We start from the raw sequence: 22539 nt of genomic DNA, 5'->3' as shown, positions 1-22539 counted from the left end.
CTATACTGTAATATTATTAATAAATATTGTTGTTTTTGCATTTGGCTCCCTACAAATTATATGAACATAACATATATTATTAACATAGCACAATATTAGCATTAAATATTATTATATTGCACTATACTGTAATATTATTAGTAATTGTTGCTGTTTTTGCATTTTGCTCCTAGAGTGCTTTGCATTTTTTTGCAATCATACAAATTACTCCCAATAAGGACACTGCAAAATTGCAAACCATAATTGCAAAATTACACAATGCAACCTAAAGGTGCATCTGCACTGCAGGATTAATGCGGTTTGAAACCCCTTGGACTGCCAGGCCTCCATGCAAAAGGAATATTAGTTTGGAAAGGTTTTGCACCTTGCAAACTATGATATTTGCATGTCAAATTATATGCATTCTCGAGCTCTGCAACAAATAAAGCCTAAAGTCTAGGAATCCTCCCTCTTTTCCCAGCATGCATTGCAAGCTCCAAAAAACTCCAACTCCCAGGATGCTTTGCACGGGAAGTTCTGCCTTTGCAAGCAAGGCATTCGAGTCCTGAAGCTGGAGCGGTGAGTTTGAGCTGACTCTTTTTCTCTATGGGTTCTTTGCAATAATAAGAATAACAATAATAATAATAATAATATGCAACCAATGCAAAAAGAGTTGCAATGTTAGCAAATGCAAATTTGCAAGGCTTCAGCAGCAAACCAATGGTGGATAATGGGGTGTGTGGTTCTCTCCCTATATTATCTTTTCCAACAATGGTTTGGGTTTTGCATTGGGGGATATTTGCATGTATGCTAATGAGATGAGACCCAATTTGCATCTATGAGTCTCCAGGGTATAAATAAGTATAATAATAATAATAATAATGCATTGAGACCCAGAAACATTTGTTGATGTTCCATAGACACCAATAATAATAATAATAATAATGCGTTGAGACCCAAGTTGTTGATGTTCCATAGACACCAATAATAATAATAATAATAATAATGATAATAATAATAATGCATTGAGACCCAGGAACATTTGTTGATGTTCCATAGACACCAATAATAATAATAATAATAATAATAATAATAATAATAATAATAATGCATTGAGACCCAAGTTGTTGATGTTCCATAGACACCAATAATAATAATAATAATAATGCGTTGAGACCCAAGTTGTTGATGTTCCATAGACACCAATAATAATAATAATAATAATAATAATAATAATAATAATAATAATAATGCATTGAGACCCAGGAACATTTGTTGATGTTCCATAGACACCAATAATAATAATAATAATGCGTTGAGACCCAAGTTGTTGATGTTCCATAGACACCAATAATAATAATAATAATAATAATAATAATAATAATAATAATGCATTGAGACCCAGGAACATTTGTTGATGTTCCATAGACACCAATAATAATAATAATAATGCGTTGAGACCCAAGTTGTTGATGTTCCATAGACACCAATAATAATAATAATAATAATAATAATAATAATAATAATAATAATAATAATGCATTGAGACCCAGGAACATTTGTTGATGTTCCATAGACACCAATAATAATAATAATAATGCGTTGAGACCCAAGTTGTTGATGTTCCATAGACACCAATAATAATAATAATAATAATAATAATAATAATAATAATAATGCATTGAGACCCAGGAACATTTGTTGATGTTCCATAGACACCAATAATAATAATAATAATGCGTTGAGACCCAAGTTGTTGATGTTCCATAGACACCAATAATAATAATAATAATAATAATAATAATAATAATAATAATAATAATAATAATAATAATGCATTGAGACCCAGGAACATTTGTTGATGTTCCATAGACACCAATAATAATAATAATAATGCGTTGAGACCCAAGTTGTTGATGTTCCATAGACACCAATAATATTAATAATAGTAATAATAATGCATTGAGACGCAGGAACATTTGTTGATGTTCCATAGACACCAATAATAATAATAATAATGCGTTGAGACCCAAGTTGTTGATGTTCCATAGACACCAATAATAATAATAATAATAATAATAATAATAATAATGCATTGAAACCCAGGAGCATTTGTTGATGTTCCATAGACACCAATAATAATAATAATAGTGTGTTGAGACCCAAGTTGTTGATGTTCCATAGACACCAATAATAATAATAATAATAATAATAATAATAATAATAATGCATTGAGACCCAGGAACATTTGTTGATGTTCCATAGACACCAATAATAATAATAATAATGCGTTGAGACCCAAGTTGTTGATGTTCCATAGACACCAATAATAATAATAATAATAATAATAATAATAATAATAATAATAATGCATTGAGACCCAGGAACATTTGTTGATGTTCCATAGACACCAATAATAATAATAATAATGCGTTGAGACCCAAGTTGTTGATGTTCCATAGACACCAATAATAATAATAATAATAATAATAATAATAATGCATTGAGACCCAGGAACATTTGTTGATGTTCCATAGACACCAATAATAATAATAATAATGCGTTGAGACCCAAGTTGTTGATGTTCCATAGACACCAATAATATTAATAATAGTAATAATAATGCATTGAGACGCAGGAACATTTGTTGATGTTCCATAGACACCAATAATAATAATAATAATGCGTTGAGACCCAAGTTGTTGATGTTCCATAGACACCAATAATAATAATAATAATAATAATAATAATAATAATAATAATGCATTGAGACCCAGGAACATTTGTTGATGTTCCATAGACACCAATAATAATAATAATAATAATGCGTTGAGACCCAAGTTGTTGATGTTCCATAGACACCAATAATATTAATAATAGTAATAATAATGCATTGAGACGCAGGAACATTTGTTGATGTTCCGTAGACACAAATAATAATAATAATAATAATGCGTTGAGACCCAAGTTGTTGATGTTCCATAGACACCAATAATAATAATAATAATAATAATAATAATAATAATAATAATGCATTGAGACCCAGGAACATTTGTTGATGTTCCATAGACACCAATAATAATAATAATAGTGCGTTGAGACCCAAGTTGTTGATGTTCCATAGACACCAATAATAATAATAATAATAATAATGCATTGAGACCCAGGAACATTTGTTGATGTTCCATAGACACCAATAATAATAATAATAGTGCGTTGAGACCCAAGTTGTTGATGTTCCATAGACACCAATAATAATAATAATAATAATAATAATGCATTGAGACCCAGGAACATTTGTTGATGTTCCATAGACACCATTAATAATAATAATAATAATGCGTTGAGACCCAAGTTGCTGATGTTTCATAGAAACCATTAATAATAATAATAATAATGCGTTGAGACCCAAGTTGTTGATGTTCCATAGACACCAATAATAATAATAATAATAATAATAATAATAATAATAATAATAATAATGCATTGAGACCCAGGAACATTTGTTGATGTTCCATAGACACCATTAATAATAATAATAATAATAATAATAATAATAATAATAATAATAATAATAATAATAATGTGTTGAGACCCAGGAACATTTGTTGATGTTCCATAGACACCATTAATAATAATAATAATAATAATAATAATAATAATAATAATAATAATAATAATTCATTCTGCGGTGTCAATGCATCACCCTGTTTCTGCAAATCCCAGGATTTGTGGCATCAAATGGCGTTTGTTGTATAGTGTAGATGCACCTTGTTTCTGCAAATCCCAGGATGCCATAGCATTGCATCAAACAGTATTCATTCTGTGGGTTGTTGTATGTTTTCCGAGCTGTATGGCTATGTTCCAGAAGTATTCTCTCCTGACGTTTCGCCCACATCTGTGGCAGGCATCCTCAGAGGTTGTGAGGTATTCATTCTGCGTTGTAGATGCATCACCCTGTTTCTGCAAATCCCAGGATACCATAGCATTGCATCGAATGGCATTCATGTCTGCAAATCCCAGGATGCCATAGCATTGAGACCTGGCAGTTCAAGTGGCATCAAATAACATTCATTGTATAATGTAGATGCACAGCCCTGTTTCTGCAAATCCCAGCATGCCATAGCATTGCATCAAACAGTATTCATTCTGCATTGTAGATGCATCACCCTGTTTCTACAAATCCCAGGGTGCCACAACATTGAGACCTGGCAGTTCAAGTGGCATCAAAGAACATTCATTGTATAATGTAGATGCACAGCCCTGTTTCTGCAAATACCAGGATGCCATCGCATTGCTTGAATCGGCATTAATTCTGCATTGTAGATGCACAGCCCTGTTTCTGCAAATCCCAGGATGCCATAGCATTGCATGAAACGGCATTAATTCTGCATTGTAGATACACAGCCCTGTTTCTGCAAATCCCAGGATGCCATAGCTTTGCATGAAACGGCATTAATTCTGCAATGTAGATGCACAGCCCTGTTTCTGCAAACCCCAGGGTGCCATAGCATTGCATGAAACGGCATTAATTCTGCATTGTAGATGCACAGCCCTGTTTCTGCAAATAACAGGATGCCATAGCATTGCATGAAACGGCATTAATTCTGCATTGTAGATGCACAGCCCTGTTTCTGCAAATCCTAGGATGCCATAACATTGCATCAAACAGTATTCATTCTGCATTGTAGATGCATCACCCTGTTTCTACAAATCCCAGGATGCCATAGCATTGAGACCTGGCAGTTCCACCAGCATCAAATAACATTCATTGTATAATGTAGATGCACAGCCCTGTTTCTGCAAATACCAGGATGCCATAGCATTGCATGAAACAGGATTTATTCTGCATTGTAGATGCACAGCCCTGTTTCTGCAAATGCCAGGGTGCCATAGCATTGAGACCTGGCAGTTCAAGTGGCATCAAATAACATTCATTGTATAATGTAGATGCACAGCCCTGTTTCTGCAAATCGTAGGATACCATAGTATTGCACGAAACAGCATTTATTCTGCATTGTAGATGCACAGCCCTGTTTCTGCAAATCGTAGGATACCATAGTATTTCACGAAAGAGCATTTATTCTGCATTGTAGATGCATCACCCTGTTTCTACAAATCCCAGAATGCCACAACGTTGAGACCTAGCAGTTCAAGTGGCATCAAATAACATTCATTGTATAATGTAGATGCACAGCCCTGTTTCTGCAAATCTCAGGATGCCATAGCATTGCATGAAACGGCATTAATTCTGCATTGTAGATGCACAGCCCTGTTTCTGCAAATAACAGGATGCCATAGCATTGCATGAAACGGCATTAATTCTGCATTGTAGATGCACAGCCCCGTTTCTGCAAATCCCAGGGTGCCATAGCATTGAGACGTGGCAGTTCAAGTGGCATCAAATAACAATCATTGTATAATGTAGATGCACAGCCCTGTTTCTGCAAATCGTAGGATACCATAGTAAAGCATGAAACAGGATTTATTCTGCATTGTAGATGCACAGCCCTGTTTCTGCAAATCCTATGATGCCATAGCATTGCACGAAACAGGATTTATTCTGCATTGTAAATGCTTCACCCTGTTTCTACAAATCCCAGGATGCCACAACATTGAGACCTGGCAGTTCAAGTGGCATGAAATAACTTTCATTGTATAACGTAGATGCACAGCCCTGTTTCTGCAAATCCTATGATGCCATAGCATTGCACGAAACAGGATTTGTTCTGCATTGTAAATGCTTCACCCTGTTTCTACAAATCCCAGGATGCCACAACATTGAGACCTGGCAGTTCAAGTGGCATGAAATAACTTTCATTGTATAACGTAGATGCACAGCCCTGTTTCTGCAAATACCAGGATGCCATAGCATTGCACGAAACAGGATTTATTCTGCATTGTAAATGCTTCACCCTGTTTCTACAAATCCCAGGATGCCACAACATTGAGACCTGGCAGTTCAAGTGGCATGAAATAACTTTCATTGTATAACGTAGATGCACAGCCCTGTTTCTGCAAATACCAGGATGCCATAGCATTGAGACCTGGCAGTTCCATCAGCATCAGATGTCATTCGTTCTACCCTGTTTCTTGGGGTTTGTTCCTTCGTCCCGAACAATTTTGCACCCCTGTCTTTGCTGCAGCGCATGCCTGGGCCATGGGGCTGAAGAGCGCCCAGAAGGCCCTCTTCCCGCTCCGCTCGGTGCAGGACGTGGTGCGCCTCTTTGAGCTGGAGCTGCGCCGCGAGCAGCCCGACCTGGTGCTTCTCTCCCTGGTGCTGGGCTTCGTGGAGCACTTCCTGGCCGTCAACCGGGTGCTGCCCACCAACGTGCCGGGCATCAGCTTCGAGCCGGCCCAAGGCCCCGAGAGCCTCACCTACTTCCCGGTGGCCGACCTCAGCATCGTGGGCGCCCTCCACGCCCGCTTCACCGCCCAGATTCGGGGGGCCGTCGACCTCTCGCTCTACCCGCGCCCGGATGGCTACTCCTCCCGGGAGCTGGTCAAGAAAGTCTCGGACGTCATCTGGAACAGCCTGAGCCGCTCCTACTTCAAGGACCGGGCCCACATCCAGTCCCTCTTCAGCTTCATCACAGGTCAGGATGCTCATTATTATTATTATTATTATTATTATTATTATTATTATTATTATTATTATTATTTTATTATGACACAGCAAACAAGATAGATATGCTGGATTTCATATCACAAAATCACAAGTCGGACACTTCCCAATTGTCTAGGACTGTGTGATGTATTATTATTATTATTATTATTATTATTATTATTATTATTACTTTATTATGACACAGCAAACAAGACAGATATGCTGGATTTCATATCACAAAATCACAAGTTGGACACTTCCCAAGCGTTTAGGACTGTGTGATGTATTATTATTATTATTTTATGTCACAGCAAACAAGATAGATATGCTGGATTTCGTATCACAAAATCACAAGTCGAACACTTCCCAAGTGTCTAGGACTGTGTGATGTATTATTATTATTATTATTATTATTATTATTATTATTATTATTATTATTTTATTATGACACAGCAAACAAGATCGATATGCTGGATTTCGTTTCGCAAAACCACAAGTCGAACACTTCCGAAGTGTCTAGGACTGTGTGATGTATTTTCTGATGATGCGCGCAGATCCCAGTCGGGTGGCCTTTTGCAGTTGGCGGATCGTAGCTTTGTCAATGTCTATTGTTTCCAAATGCCGGCTGAGATCTTTTGGCACAGCACCCAGTGTGCCCATCACCACCGGGACCACCTGCACTGGTTTCTGCCAGAGTCTTTGAAGTTCCATCTTGAGGTCCGGAGAGCGGCTGAGTTTTTCCTGTTGTTTTTCGTCAATGCGACTGTCACCTGGGATGGCGACATCAATGATCCAAACCTTTTTCTTTTCCACAACTGTGATGTCTGGTGTGTTGTGTTCCAGAACTTTGTCAGTCTGGATTCGGAAGTCCCACAGTATCTTTGCGTGCTCATTTTCCAAGACTTTTGCAGGTTTGTGATCCCACCAGTTCTTTGCTGCTGGGAGGTGGGACTTGAGGCATAAGTTCATTTGGGCCACATAGTTGTAGTCTGTCTGTGCGATTTTCTTACAGCAGCTGAGGATATGATCCATGGTTTCGTCGGCTTCCTTGCACAGTCTGCATTTTGGGTCATCAGCTCATTTTTCAATCTTGGCCTTAATTGCCTTTGTTCTGATGGCTTATTATTATTATTATTATTATTATTATTATTAATTGCCTTTGTCCTGATGTCTTGCTCCTGGGCTGCAAGGATCAGGAAGGATCAGGCCTTCTGTCTCCTTCTTCAGGGTCCCAATTGTGAGCCAGAGCCAGGTCTTCTCCTTATCAGCTTTTCCTTCAATTTTGTCAAGGAACTTTCCATGCCATGTTTTGTTGTGCCAGCTGTCAGCTCTAGTTTGTAGTGCGGTTTTCTTGTACTGATTTTTTTTGTCTGCTGTGCTTTGAGTAGTTTCTGATTTTTGACTTCAGTCAAAGCAGGTTCTTATTAATAGTAATTATTATCATTATTATTATTTCATGTATTATTTTACTCTATTATTATTAAAAGGATACATAAGCACATTTACATGGAAGAAGATGAGAACAATGATTTGATCAGACTTGGATAGTCTTATCTTAAGTTTGAGCTTGATGTAAATATTCAAAAACATTGAACCTACCGATGCCTCAATTAATGTAATTTTATTGGTATCTGTTTTTACTTCTGAAATTTACCACCCTCGGCTTATACTGGAGTCAATGATTTCCCAGTTTTTTTGTGTTTTGTGTTTCAGGGACCAAACTGGACAGCTCGGGCGTGGCCTTTGCGGTGGTGGGGGCCTGCCAGGCGCTGGGGCTGCTGGACGTCCACCTGGCGCTCTCCGAGGACCATGCCTGGGTGGTCTTCGGCAAGGACGGCGAGCAGACGGCGGAGGTGACGTGGCACGGAAAGGGCAACGAGGACCGGCGGGGGCAGACCGTGAACGCCGGCGTGGCCGAACGGGTAACAACCAACACGGGGAGAGTGGTATCTTCAACCCGAAAGAGCTGATGGCAACACATTACATCTTGCAGGCACCAAAGCTCTCCTCTGTGTGGGATGAGCAGAGGTAACCTGCCATAAACTCCACACTCACATGGAATCAATGATGTGGTAGGGGGACATGTTCCACGTTTCTGAGAGGTTTATGATTAGATGTCCTCTAGGGGTTCCTTTCAATTCTAGGATTCTCTGGCTGGTTCTACAGCCATCTGTCTGTTGAAATTCGATTATGTCTTCCTTTAGGGCAGAATAAGGTGGGACTAGGTGACCTCTGGGGGTCCCTTCCAACTCCAGACTTTGGAGATTCTATAACCATCTGTTGGGAGGGATTAAATTGTGTCTTTCTGCCTGGCAGAATGGGAGTTAAGCTGCCATAAACAACCCCACGCTCACACAGAATCAGTGACGTGGTAGAGGAACAAGTTGTCTTTGCTTGAAAGAGTCAGATTATGGAAGTCAAGATCCAAAGTCTGCTCTTATGGAATCAATGATGTGGTAGGAGAACATGCTGTCTTAGCTTGAAAGAGTCGGATTATGGAAGTCAAGATCCAAAAATCTAAAAATTCAGGTCCCCTCCTACTATTATATCTCCTAATGCTTGTTTCTTTATTTTTGTGCAGATTTTGTTTATGAATTTGACCTGTCTCTGATTTGGGGCATACACACTTGCTACGGTTACTTGGGTGTTGTTTATTTTGCCTATTATCATTATAAATCTACCTTCAGTATCTTTAATTAGCTTTTCTAACTCGAAATTTAGATTATCCTTTATAAGTATGGCCACCCCACTTGATTTGTTTGTGCCCCTTGATTCGAACTGTAGTTCCCAGTTTCTATCATTGATCAATTTTGATTTATCCTTTTTTGTGTGTGTTTCCTGTAATAGAGCTAATGGATAGTTTGTGTCCCTTAACCGGTGTCTCTTAACCGGTGTTGAAAGGCCATTTGTATTTACTGACATAACATTTAATTCATCCATCATATTTGGTTTGTTCTTTTAGCAATCTCCTCTATTCTTAACTATTCCCTTCCGCTCGTAATTGGGAGATTTTTAATACAATTTGGGTACACAGATCTCTGAATTTCTACCTCGTTTGCCCATTACTGCTAACAGACCAAATCTGAATGAAACCATCACCATTCACCTGCTTTGCACATTTCTAAGGTGCAGCCAGAATTTTATAGTAGCCAAAAACGTTATAAAATTTCCTAAAAATCAGCAGATGAGCGAAACGTTCTGAAACTTGGCAGGATTAAAGTCATAAGTGTTGGCTAGATGTGTGCCGGGTTTTAGCCTGATAGCCATAGAAATGACGGAAAAATGAGTCTCGTTTGCCCATTACTGCTAACGGACCAAATCTGAATGAAACCATCACCATTCAGCTGCTTTGCACATCATTAATGTGCAGCTAGAATTTTATAGTACCCAAAATGTTATAGAAATTTCTTAAAAATCAGCGGATGAGCAAAACGTTCTGAAACTTGGCAGGCTTAAAGTCATAAGTGTTGGCTAGATGTGTGCCGAGTTTTAGCCTGATAGCCGTAGAAATGATGGAAAAATGAGCCTTGGTTGCCCATTACCGGGCACAAATTGGAACAAATCGGAATGAAACCATCTAATGTGCAGCCAGAATTTTATAATGTCCTATCTCCATTTCATAGAACCCTAGAGTTGGGAGGGACCCCCAAAGGCCATCCAGACAAACCTCGTTCTCCCATGTAGAAAGACGCAAGCCCTCCCGACAGATGGCCAGCTAACCAAGCCTGCTAAAAAGGCCTTCTTCCCTCTCGACAGAGCTGGCTGTACCTGAAAGGCTCCTGCCTGTGCTGCACCCGCCAGATGGAAGTGGCCTTCATGGTTTGCGCCATCAACCCTTCCATCGACCTCCACTCGGACAGCCTGGAGTTGCTGCAACTGCAGCAGGTGAGACAAGCACGTTGTATTTTCTCCGCGTCAGACTACAACACCCATCTCTTGGTTTTCTATGCCTCTCACTTGCTTGTTTTCCTTGCAGAAGTTGCTCTGGGTCCTCTACGATTTAGGCCACTTGGAGAAGTGAGTATTTTCCCTTTCGGTTCGGGTGGGATCAAAAGAAACGTTGCTCCTTTCTATTGCTCGTTGGCTTGTTTTGATCTCCGTCGCAGGTATCCCATGGCTTTGGGGAACTTGGCCGACTTGGAGGAACTCGAACCCACGCCGGGGCGCCCTGACCCGCTCTTCCTTTATCACCAGGTATCGTTTGCATTTCCGTTGTGCATTGACAACAAGAGGAATCCCCTTGAATTTTTGCACAAGACAACATAAACAGGGCACCAGTGGTGCAAAGTTTCAGAAAGATTCGTTCATCTACTGATTTTTAGGAAATTTTTAAACTAGGCTTTCAGGCCACATCTATGGCAGGCATCCTCAGGAACTGCATGGAGATAACAATAATAATAATAATAATAATAATAATAATAATAATAATATATTATTATTATTATTATTTTATAATAATAATAATAATAATAATAATAATAATGGGTTGCTGTGGGTTTTCCGGGCTGTCCAGCCATGTTCCGGAAGCATTCTCTCCTGATGTTTCGCCCACATCTATGGCAGGCATCCTCAGGAACTGCATGGAGATAATAATAATAATAATGATGGGTTGTTGTGTGTTTTCCGGGCTGTCTGGCCATGTTCCGGAAGCATTCTCTCCTGACGTTTCGCCCACATCTATGGCAGGCATCCTCAGAAACTGCATGGAGATAATAATAATAATAATAATAATAATAATAATAATAATAATAATAATAATAAATATAGGTTGTTTTGCTTTTTCCGGGCTGTCTGGCCATATTCCGGAAGCATTCTCTTCTGACGTTTCACCCACATCTATGGCAGGCATCCTCAGGAACTGCATGGAGATAATAATAATAATAATAATAATAATGGGTTGTTGTGTGTTTTCCGGGCTGTCTGGCCATGTTCCGGAAGCATTCTCTCCTGACGTTTCGCCCACATCTATGGCAGGCATCCTCAGAAACTGCATGGAGATAATAATAATAATAATAATAAAAAATATAGGTTGTTTTGCTTTTTCCGGGCTGTCTGGCCATATTCCGGAAGCATTCTCTTCTGACGTTTCACCCACATCTATGGCAGGCATCCTCAGGAACTGCATGGAGATAATAATAATAATAATAATGGGTTGTTGTGTGTTTTCTGGGCTGTCTGGCCATGTTCCAGAAGCATTCTCTCCTGACGTTTCGCCCACATCTGTGGCAGGCATCCTCAGGAACTGCATGGAGATAATAATAATAATAATAATAATAATAATAATAATAATAATAATAATAATAATGGGTTGTTGTATGTTTTCCGGGCTGTAATGGCCATGTTCCGGAAGCATTCTCTCCTGACGTTTCGCCCACATCTATGGCAGGCATCCTCAGGAACTGCATGGAGATAATAATAATAATAATAATAATAATGGGTTGTTGTATGTTTTCCGGGCTGTCTGGCCATGTTCCAGAAGCATTCTCTCCTGACGTTTCTCCCACATCTATGGCAGGCATCCTCAGGAACTGCATGGAGATAATAATAATAATAATAATAATAATAATGGGTTGTTGTGTGTTTTCCGGGCTGTCTGGCCATGTTCCGGAAGCATTATCTCCTGACGTTTCTCCCACATCTATGGCAGGCATCCTCAGGAACTGCATGGAGATAATAATAATAATAATAATAATAATAATGGGTTGTTGTATGTTTTCCGGGCTGTCTGGCCATGTTCCAGAAGCATTCTCTCCTGACGTTTCACCCACATCTATGGCAGGCATCCTCAGGAACTGCATGGAGATAATAATAATAATAATAATGGGTTGTTGTATGTTTTCCGGGCTGTCTGGCCATGTTCCAGAAGCATTCTCTCCTGACGTTTCTCCCACATCTATGGCAGGCATCCTTAGGAACTGCATGGAGATAATAATAATAATAATAATAATAATAATGGGTTGTTGTGTGTTTTCCGGGCTGTCTGGCCATGTTCCGGAAGCATTATCTCCTGACGGTTCACCCACATCTGTGGCAGGCATCCTCAGGGGTTGTGAGGTCTGTTGGAAACTAAATAAAGTGACGTTTATATATCTGTGGGATGATGTCCAGGGTAGGAGAAAAAAAAACCTGAAAAAGTTGGAATTGGCCAACTTGATTAGCATTGAATCGCCTTGCAGCTTCAAAGCCTGGCTGCTTCCTACCTGGGGGAATCCTTTGTTGGGAGGTGTTAGCTGGCCCTGATGGTTTCCTTTCTCCCACCCTGCAACCGTGGGCTTTCCGGACACGATATCTTCCGCTTTTTCCTTCTTCCAGGGCATCAATTCAGCCAAGCAGTACTACCACAACGAGCACATCTACCCGTACATGTACCTGGCCGGGTACCACTGCCGGAACAAGAACGTCAAGGAGGCGTTGGAGGCCTGGGCCGACTCGGCCACCGTCATCCAAGAGTGAGGCCTTGTCTCTGCAATCGCATTTTATTTTATTCCGTCGCATTTGACCTCAATTGAACTGCCAAGGCTCAATGCAATGGCCTAAATGGGAGTTTTGTTTTCCGTGCGGCTTAGCCGTTTCTGCCAAAGAGCCCTGGAGCCTTGCCAAACTACATATTATTATTATTATTATTATTATTATTATTATTATTGTGTTGTCGAAGGCTTTCATGGCCAGGATCACAGGGTTGTTGTGTGTCTTTCGGGCTGTGTGGCCATGTTCCAGAAGCATTCTCTCCTGACGTTTCGCCCACATCTATGGCAGGCATCCTCAGAGGTTGTGAGGTACCTCACAACCTCTGAGGATGCCTGCCATAGATGTGGGCGAAACGTCAGGAGAGAATGCTTCTGGAACATGGCCACACAGCCCGAAAGACACACAACAACCCCATTATTATTATTATTATTATTATTATTATTATTATTATTATTATTATTATTTCTATATTATTAATATTATTTCTAAATTACTATTATTGTTACAACTACCGTGTTTCCCCGAAAATAAGACAGTGTCTTATATTAATTTTTGCTCCCAAAGATGCTCTAGGTCTTATTTTCAGGGGATGTCTTATTTTTCCATGAATAAGAATTCACATTTATTGTTGAACAAAAAAATGAACATTTATTATATACTGTATAGTACCGTGTTTCCCTGAAAATAAGACAGTGTCTTATATTAATTTTTGCTCCCAAAGTTGTACTAGGTCTTATTTTCAGGGGATGTCTTATTTTTCCATGAATAAGAATTCACATTTATTGTTGAACAAAAAAATGAACATTTATTATATACTGTATAGTACCGTGTTTCCCTGAAAATAAGACAGTGTCTTATATTAATTTTTGCTCCCAAAGTTGTACTAGGTCTTATTTTCAGGGGATGTCTTATTTTTCCATGAATAAGAATTCACATTTATTGTTGAACAAAAAAATGAACATTTATTATATACTGTATAGTACCGTGTTTCCCCGAAAATAAGACAGTGTCTTATATTAATTTTTGCTCCCAAAGTTGTACAAGGTCTTATTTTCAGGGGATGTCTTATTTTTCCATGAATAAGAATTCACATTTATTGTTGAACAAAAAAATGAACATTTATTATATACTGTATAGTACCGTGTTTCCCCGAAAATAAGACAGTGTCTTATATTAATTTTTGCTCCCAAAGTTGTACTAGGTCTTATTTTCAGGGGATGTCTTATTTTTCCATGAATAAGAATTCACATTTATTGTTGAACAAAAAAATGAACATTTATTATATACTGTATAGTACCGTGTTTCCCCGAAAATAAGACAGTGTCTTATATTAGTTTTTGCTCCCAAAGTTGTACTAGGTCTTATTTTCAGGGGATGTCTTATTTTTCCATGAATAAGAATTCACATTTATTGTTGAACAAAAAAATGAACATTTATTATATACTGTATAGTACCGTGTTTCCCCGAAAATAAGACAGTGTCTTATATTAATTTTTGCTCCCAAAGTTGTACTAGGTCTTATTTTCAGGGGATGTCTTATTTTTCCATGAATAAGAATTCACATTTATTGTTGAACAAAAAAATGAACATTTATTATATACTGTATAGTAGTTGTCATCACAAACCAATATAACCAGACAAACTGAATCCTATCAAGAATTTCTTGTTACTACCAATATTTCCATGTACAAGACTTTATGGTACGTACATTTACCGATCCTGCATGCTCTGGTGTTCTGTTCGGTGGGCATGCTTCCAAATAAAGACTTTGCTAGGTCTTACTTTCGGGGGAGGCCTTATATTTAGCAATTCAGCTAAACCTCTACCAGGTCTTATTTTCTGGGGATGTCTTATTTTAGGGGAAACAGGGTATTTCTAATTTATTATTACTATTTCTAAATATTATTTCTAAATTATTATTGTTATTGCTATTACTAAATTATTATTACAACTATTTCTAAATTATTTTTATTACTATTTCTAAATTACTATTATTATTACAACTATTTCTAATTTATTATTACTATTTCTAAATATTATTTCTAAATTATTATTATTATTACTATTACTAAATTATTATTATTACAACTATTTCTAAGTTATTACTACTATTTCTAAATTGCTATTATTATTACAACTATTTCTAATTTATTATTACTATTTCTAAATACTATTTCTAAATTATTGTTATTACTATTTCTAAATTATTATTATTACTATTTCTAAATTATTATTGCTACTATTTCTAAATTACTATTATTATAACTATTTATAATTTATTACTATTAATATTTCTATATTATTACTATTACTAAATTATTATTACAACTATTTCTAATTATTATTATTATTACTATTCTAAATTATTATTATTACAAATATTTCTAATTTAATATTACTATTTCTAAATATTATTATTTCTAAATTATTATTATTACTATTCTATATTATTATTATTATTACAACTATTTCTAAATATTATTACAACTATTTCTAATTATTATTATTTCTAACTTATTATTACTACTATTTCTAAATTATTATTATTATTTCTAAATTATTTTTATTATTACTATTTCTAAATTATTTTTATTAATACTGTTTCTATATTATTATTACTACTATTTCTATATTATTATTATTAATAATAATACAACTATCTCCATATTATTATTATTACAACTATTTCTAATTTATTATTATGGTGTTTGTGGAGGACATTGGCAGGGCTCTTGTAACACCGGGATGTCTGTGGTGGAGGAAAAACAAAATCTAGGTGAAATTGTCTCCCCTTCACCTGCTTTTCCTATTACCAGTTATAACTATTGCCGAGAAGATGAGGAGATCTACAAGGAGTTCTTTGACGTGGCCAACGACGTGATTCCCAATTTATTAAAAGAGGTCGCCAGCTTGGCCGACTTGGCCGAAGAGAAAGGAAGCTGTGACAGGGCGGAGGTGAGGTGAAGGTTGGATCCCGTTGCCTTTCGGAATTGTTTACATTGGTTCCATTAGCAGCAATGGGGATAATTTTGAGGCTTGTTTCTCTGTCATTTTTATGGCTACTAGGATGAAACTTGGCACACATGTAGGCAACATTGGTGACTTTCAGCCTGCCAAGTTTCGGAACGTTTCGGTCATCCACTGAGTTTTTAAGAATTTTTAAAAAGTTTTTACAAATAATATTACTAAATGTAATTTCAAGGCTTTTTTCTCTGTCATTTTTTTTGCTACCAGGATGAAACTTGGCACACATGTAGGCAACATTGGTGACATTCAGTCTGCCAAGTTTCAAAACGTTTCGGTCATCCACTGAGTTTTAAGAATTTTTAACAGTTTTAAGAATTTTTAAAAAAGTTTTTACAAATAATATTATTAAATGAAATTTCGAGGCTTTTTTCTCTGTCGTTTTTTTGGCTACCAGGATGAAACTTGGCACATTTGTAGGCAACACTGATGACTTTAAGCCTGCCAAGTTTCAGAATGTTTCGGTTATCCATTGATTTTTAGGAATTTTTTAAGGATAGGAAGGGGTCACCCCATGCCACCAAAGGAACAAATCTTAATATGATTGGGATTACAAAGCGAAATGGGATCCCGCCCTATTTTTAAAAAATTCCTAAAAATCAGCGGATTACTGAAACGTTCTGAAACTTGGTACGCGTGTAGGCAACATCAAGGACTTTAAGTCTGCGAAGTTTCAGAACGTTTCGGTCATCCACTGATTTTTAGGATTTTTTTAAAGATGGGACAGATCCCATTTCGCTTCGTAATCCCAATCATGTTAAGATTTGTTCCATTGGTGGCACAGGGTGACCCTGTCCTATCTTTAAAAAAAATCCTAAAAATCAATGGATGACTGAAACGTTCTGAAACTTGGCACGCATGTAGGCAACATCGAGGACTTTAAGTCTGCCAAGTTTCAGAACGTTTCAGTCATCCATTGATTTTTAGCAAGTTTTTAAAGATGGGGCGGGATCTCATTTTGCTTTGTAATCCCAATCACGTTGAGATTTGTTCTATTGATGGCACGGGGTGACCCCGTCCTATCTTTAAAAAATTCCTAAAAATCAATGGATGGCCAAAACATTCTGAAACTTGGCAGGCTTAAAGTCGTCAATATTGCCTACAAATGTGCCAAGTTTCATCCTGGTAGGCAAAAAAATGAAAAAAAAATCCCATTTTGCTTTTGGCTATAATTTTAATACAATTTTGACACTTGTTTTAGAAATAATTTTAATGTAATTTTCAGACTTGTTTCTCTTGTTATTTTTATGGCTACCAGGATGAAACTTGGCACACTTGTAGGCAACATTGATGACTTTAAGCCTGCCAAGTTTCAGAACGTTTCGGTCATCCACTGATTTTTAAGAATTTTTTACAAGTTTTTAAAATTATATTATTAAATGAGATTTCGAGGCTTGTTTCTCCATCATTTATTTGACTACCAGGATGAAACTTGGCACACTTGTAGGCAACATTGACGACTTTAAACCTGCCAAGTTTCAGAACATTTCAGTCATCCACTGAGTTTTAAGAACTTTTTACAAGTTTTTACAAATAATATTATTAAATGAAATTTTGAGGCTTTTTTCCTCTGTCATTTTTTTTTTGGCTACCAGGATGAAACTTGGCATATTTGTAGGCAACATTGGCGACATTCAGCCTGCCAAGTTTCAGAACGTTTCGGTCATCCACTGAGTTTTAAGAATTTTTAAGAGTTTTAAGAATTTCTAAAAAGTTTTTACAAATAATATTATTAAATGAAATTTTGAGGCTTGTTTCTCCATCATTTTTTTGACTACCAGGATGAAACTTGGCACATTTATAGGCAACGTTGACAACTTTAAGCCTGCCAAGTTTCAGAATATTTCAGTCATCCGCTGATTTTTAACAATTTCCAAACATTTTGGCCATAATTTTAATACAATTTTGACACTTGTTTTTCCGTCATTTTTATGGCTACCAGGATGAAACTTGGCACACTTGTAGGCAACATTGACAACTTTAAGTCTGCCAAGTTTCAGAATATTTCAGTAATCCGCTGATTTTTAACAATTTCTAAACATTTTGGCCATAATTTTAATACAATTTTGACGCTTGTTTTTCCGTCATTTTTATGGCTACCAGGATGAAACCTGGCACACTTGTAGGTAACATTGACAACTTTAAGTCTGCCAAGTTTCAGAATATTTCAGTAATCCGCTGATTTTTAACAATTTCTAAACATTTTGGCCATAATTTTAATACAATTTTGACGCTTGTTTTTCCGTCATTTTTATGGCTACCAGGATGAAACCTGGCACACTTGTAGGTAACATTGACAACTTTAAGTCTGCCAAGTTTCAGAATATTTCAGTAATCCGCTGATTTTTAACAATTTCTAAACATTTTGGCCATAATTTTAATACAATTTTGACGCTTGTTTTTCCGTCATTTTTATGGCTACCAGGATGAAACCTGGCACACTTGTAGGTAACATTGACAACTTTAAGCCTGCCAAGTTTCGGATTGTTTCTATCATCCGCTGATTTTTAAGAATATATTTTTTTAAAAATTACAAATAATTTTTAATACAAAAACTACAAGAGCTATCCCCTTGGATTTCTGCATAATGAGACAACATAAGCAGGTCATCGAAGGTGCAAAGTTTCGGAAAGATTTCTTCATCTACTGATTTTTAGGAATTTTCCAAAGCTTTGTATTTTTTAAACTAACTACAGCTTGAAACTCCAGAGAAGGAGACTGGACTGCAGCTTTGTTCTAGATTGTTGTCTCTTTCTTATACAGGGTTCGCCGTCCCAACATGGGGGGTCGGCCCTCCAGGACCCCGAGTGCTTTGCCCACCTCCTCCGCTTCTACGACGGGATCTGCAAGTGGGAGGAAGGCAGCCCCACGCCCGTCCTCCACGTCGGATGGGCCACCTTCTTGGTCCAGTCCTTGAGCCGCTTCGATGGGACGGTGAGGTCCAAAGACGGGGGCTGTGGTTAAGACCCTGAACCTGGAAGGGACCCCCAAAAGCCATCCAGTCCATCCCCAACTCCAGACTCCTCTCGAGGCAACCTAAAATGATGTTGGCTTCTTGAGCCGCCGCATCACACTGCTGGCTCATGTCCAACTTACTGTATATACTCGGAAGATAAGCCGAGTTTTTCAGCCCTTATTTATGAGCTGAAAAAGCCTCTCCCGGCTTATAATCAGGTCAAGGTCATGATAAATATATGATCTATTTATCTCTCATCTTACCCTCCCTTATCCGTGTTTTCTTTTCCAAAGCCTCCCTCGCTCTTAACCAAGGGAATGTTTTGAAAAGGGAAAGAAGCCCTTGCAAGTCAGGAAGAAGAATATATATACTGTATATACTCAAGGATAAGCCTAGTTTTTCAGCCCTTTTTTAGGACTGAAGAAGTCCCCCTGCTTTAGCCACAAATGCAGGCGAAACATCAGGAGAGAATGTTGCCGGAACTTGGCCATACAGCTTGGAAACTCACAGCAACTTAGTTAAAATACATACTGTATATACTCAAGTATAAGCCTAGTTTTTCAGCCCTGTTTTAGGACTGAAAAAAAACTCCTCAGCTTATACTTGGGTGAGGGTCCTGGTGGGCTTATATTCAGGTTGGCTTATACTCAAGTATATATGATTTTTCTCTATTATTATTGGTTTTGTTACATTTATTATTTTACTCTGTTAATTATTATTATTAGATTTATTATTTTAGTCTATTATTGTTGTTACTTTTACATTTATTTTACTCTATTTTTATTATTATTAATACATTTATTATTTTACTTTATTTATTATTACATGTATTATTTTCCTGTATTTATTATTATTATTACATGTATTAATTTACTCTCTTCTTCTTCTTCTTCTTCTTCTTATTATTATTATTATTATTATTATTATTATTAATACATTTATTATTTCACTCTGATCTTATTATTATTATTATTGCATTTATTATTTTACTCTATTGATTATTACTTGTATTATTTTACTCTATTATTGTTGCTACTATTACATTTATTTTACTCTATTTTTATTATTATTAATAATACATTTATTATTTCACTCTGATCTTATTATTATATTTATTATTTTACTCTATTTATTACTATACGTATTATTTTCCTGCATTATTATTTATTATTACATGTATTATTTTTCTCTATTATTGTTGCTACTATTACATTTATTTTACTTTATTTATTATTATCATTATTATATTATTATTAATACATTTATTATTTCACTCTGATATTATTATTATGTTTATTATTTTACTCTATTGATTATTACTTGTATTATTTTTCTTTATTATTATTATTATTACATGTATTATTTTACTCTATTCTTGTTGATACTATTACATTTATTTTACTCTATTTTATTATTATTATTAATAATAATACATTCATTATTTCACTCTGATCTTATTATTATTATTGTATTTATTATTTTACTCTATTTATTATTACATGTATTATTTTCCTGTAAATATTATTATTACATGTATTATTTTCCTGTAAATATTATTATTACATGTATTGTTTTCCTGTAAATATTATTATTACATGTATTATTTTCCTGTAAATATTATTATTACATGTATTATTTTCCTGTAAATATTATTATTACATGTATTATTTTCCTGTAAATATTATTATTACATGTATTATTTTCCTGTAAATATTATTATTACATGTATTATTTCACTCTATTATTATTAAAAGGATACATAAGCACATTGACATAGAAGAAGATGAGAATAAAGATTTGATCAGAGTTGGACAGTCTTAGCTTAAATTAGAGCTTGATGTAAAGATTCAAAAACATTTAACCTACTGATGCCTCAATTAATGTAATTTTATTGGTATCTGTTTTTGTTTCTGAAATTAACCACCCTCGGCTTATACTGGAGTCAATGTTTTCCCAGTTTTTTTGTGGTAAAATTAGGTGCCTTGGCTTATATTTGGGTTATTTTTGTCATTGTCCTTACTGTCGGCACCCTTTTAGGTCCGGCAGAAGGTGACCCTGGTGAGCCGGGACGTGGAGGCCAACGAGGACGACGACCAAGGCAGCGAAGACCCCCGGGAAGGCCGTCGCCGGGGTCCCCGCCGGGAGTCCAAGCCCGAGGAGCCTCCGCTGCCCAAGAAGGTGGCCGAGCGCCGGCGGCCGAGCTCCAGCCAGAGGGTGGACCGTCCGGCCCCGGAGAAGGAGGACGCGCCCGGCGGGGGTCCCAGCCCCCCTCCCGAGGGTCCGGTCCTGACCTTCCAGAGCGAGAAGATGAAGGGCATGAAGGAGCTGCTGGTGGCGGCCAAGATCAACTCCAGCGCCATCAAGCTCCAGCTCACGGCTCAGTCGCAGGTCCAGCTGAAGAAGCAGAAGGCCTCGGCCCCCCGGGACTACACCCTGGCCTTCCTCAAAAGACCCCGGAAGTCCCTCTGAGACCCCCCCCCCCCCGGGGACCATAAGGACTCCTTTTTCGTTTCGTTTGGGAAGGAGACGAATTATTGTTTCCGTTGGGAGACTTTGGGCGTCGCGCTAGACCTAGATCCGATATTGTTTTCTTTCCGCATCTGTTTCTGTCCCCTGATCTAGTTCTTCAACAAGGAATGTAATAGAGTAATAAAAAAGTCAAAATGCTAACTCCTCCCGGGACTAACCATTAAAAAGTGTAGGAAAAGTTGAAGTTCTTGTTTCCTTTCTGCCTTCCTTCCATGCCCTTTCTTTCCTTGCCTTCTGTGCACATCATATTATTATTATTATTATTATTATTATTATTATTATTATTATTATTATTATTATTATTTTATTATTATTATTATTATATTATTATATTATATTATTATTATTATGTTAATATGAGTGTAGGAAAAGTTGAAGTTCTTGTTTACTTTCTGCCTTCCTTCCATGCCCTTTCTTTCCTTGCCTTCTGTGCACATCATATTATTATTATTATTATTATTATTATTATTATTATTATTATTATATTATTATATTATATTATTATTATTATGTTAATATGAGTGTAGGAAAAGTTGAAGTTCTTGTTTACTTTCTGCCTTCCTTCCGTGCCCTTTCTTTCCTTGCCTTCTGTGCACATCATATTATTATTATTATTATTATTATTATTATTATTATTATTATTTTATTATTATTATTATATTATTATATTATATTATTATTATTATGTTAATATGAGTGTAGGAAAAGTTGAAGTTCTTGTTTCCTTTCTGCCTTCCTTCCATGCCCTTTCTTTCCTTGCCTTCTGTGCACATCATATTATTATTATTATTATTATTATTATTATTATTATTATTATTATTATTTTATTATTATTATTATTATTATATTATTATATTATATTATTATTATTATGTTAATATGAGTGTAGGAAAAGTTGAAGTTCTTGTTTACTTTCTGCCTTCCTTCCATGCCCTTTCTTTCCTTGCCTTCTGTGCACATCATATTATTATTATTA

The 22539-nt window shown here is 36.5% G+C and overlaps 1 protein-coding gene across 1 annotated transcript; it reads left to right on the top strand.

Moving 5' to 3' along the window:
* The first annotated feature begins 469 nt into the window (after positions 1–469).
* Positions 470–21745, top strand: men1 (menin 1). The gene is made up of 10 exons (XM_062965072.1): positions 470–558; positions 6126–6575; positions 8300–8508; positions 10343–10471; positions 10563–10603; positions 10693–10780; positions 12899–13035; positions 15871–16009; positions 18842–19012; positions 21072–21745. The coding sequence occupies exons 2-10, from the start codon at positions 6140–6142 to the stop codon at positions 21501–21503; spliced, it is 1782 nt and encodes a 593-aa protein (XP_062821142.1). The 5' UTR covers positions 470–558; positions 6126–6139; the 3' UTR covers positions 21504–21745.
* The last annotated feature ends 794 nt before the right edge of the window (positions 21746–22539 follow it).

Source organism: Anolis carolinensis, unplaced genomic scaffold (genome assembly GCF_035594765.1).
Source record: "Anolis carolinensis isolate JA03-04 unplaced genomic scaffold, rAnoCar3.1.pri scaffold_14, whole genome shotgun sequence".
Lineage (NCBI taxonomy): Eukaryota > Metazoa > Chordata > Lepidosauria > Squamata > Dactyloidae > Anolis > Anolis carolinensis.
The sequence above is the reverse complement of the archived record's forward strand: the minus strand, read 5'-3'. Positions and strand labels throughout refer to the sequence as shown.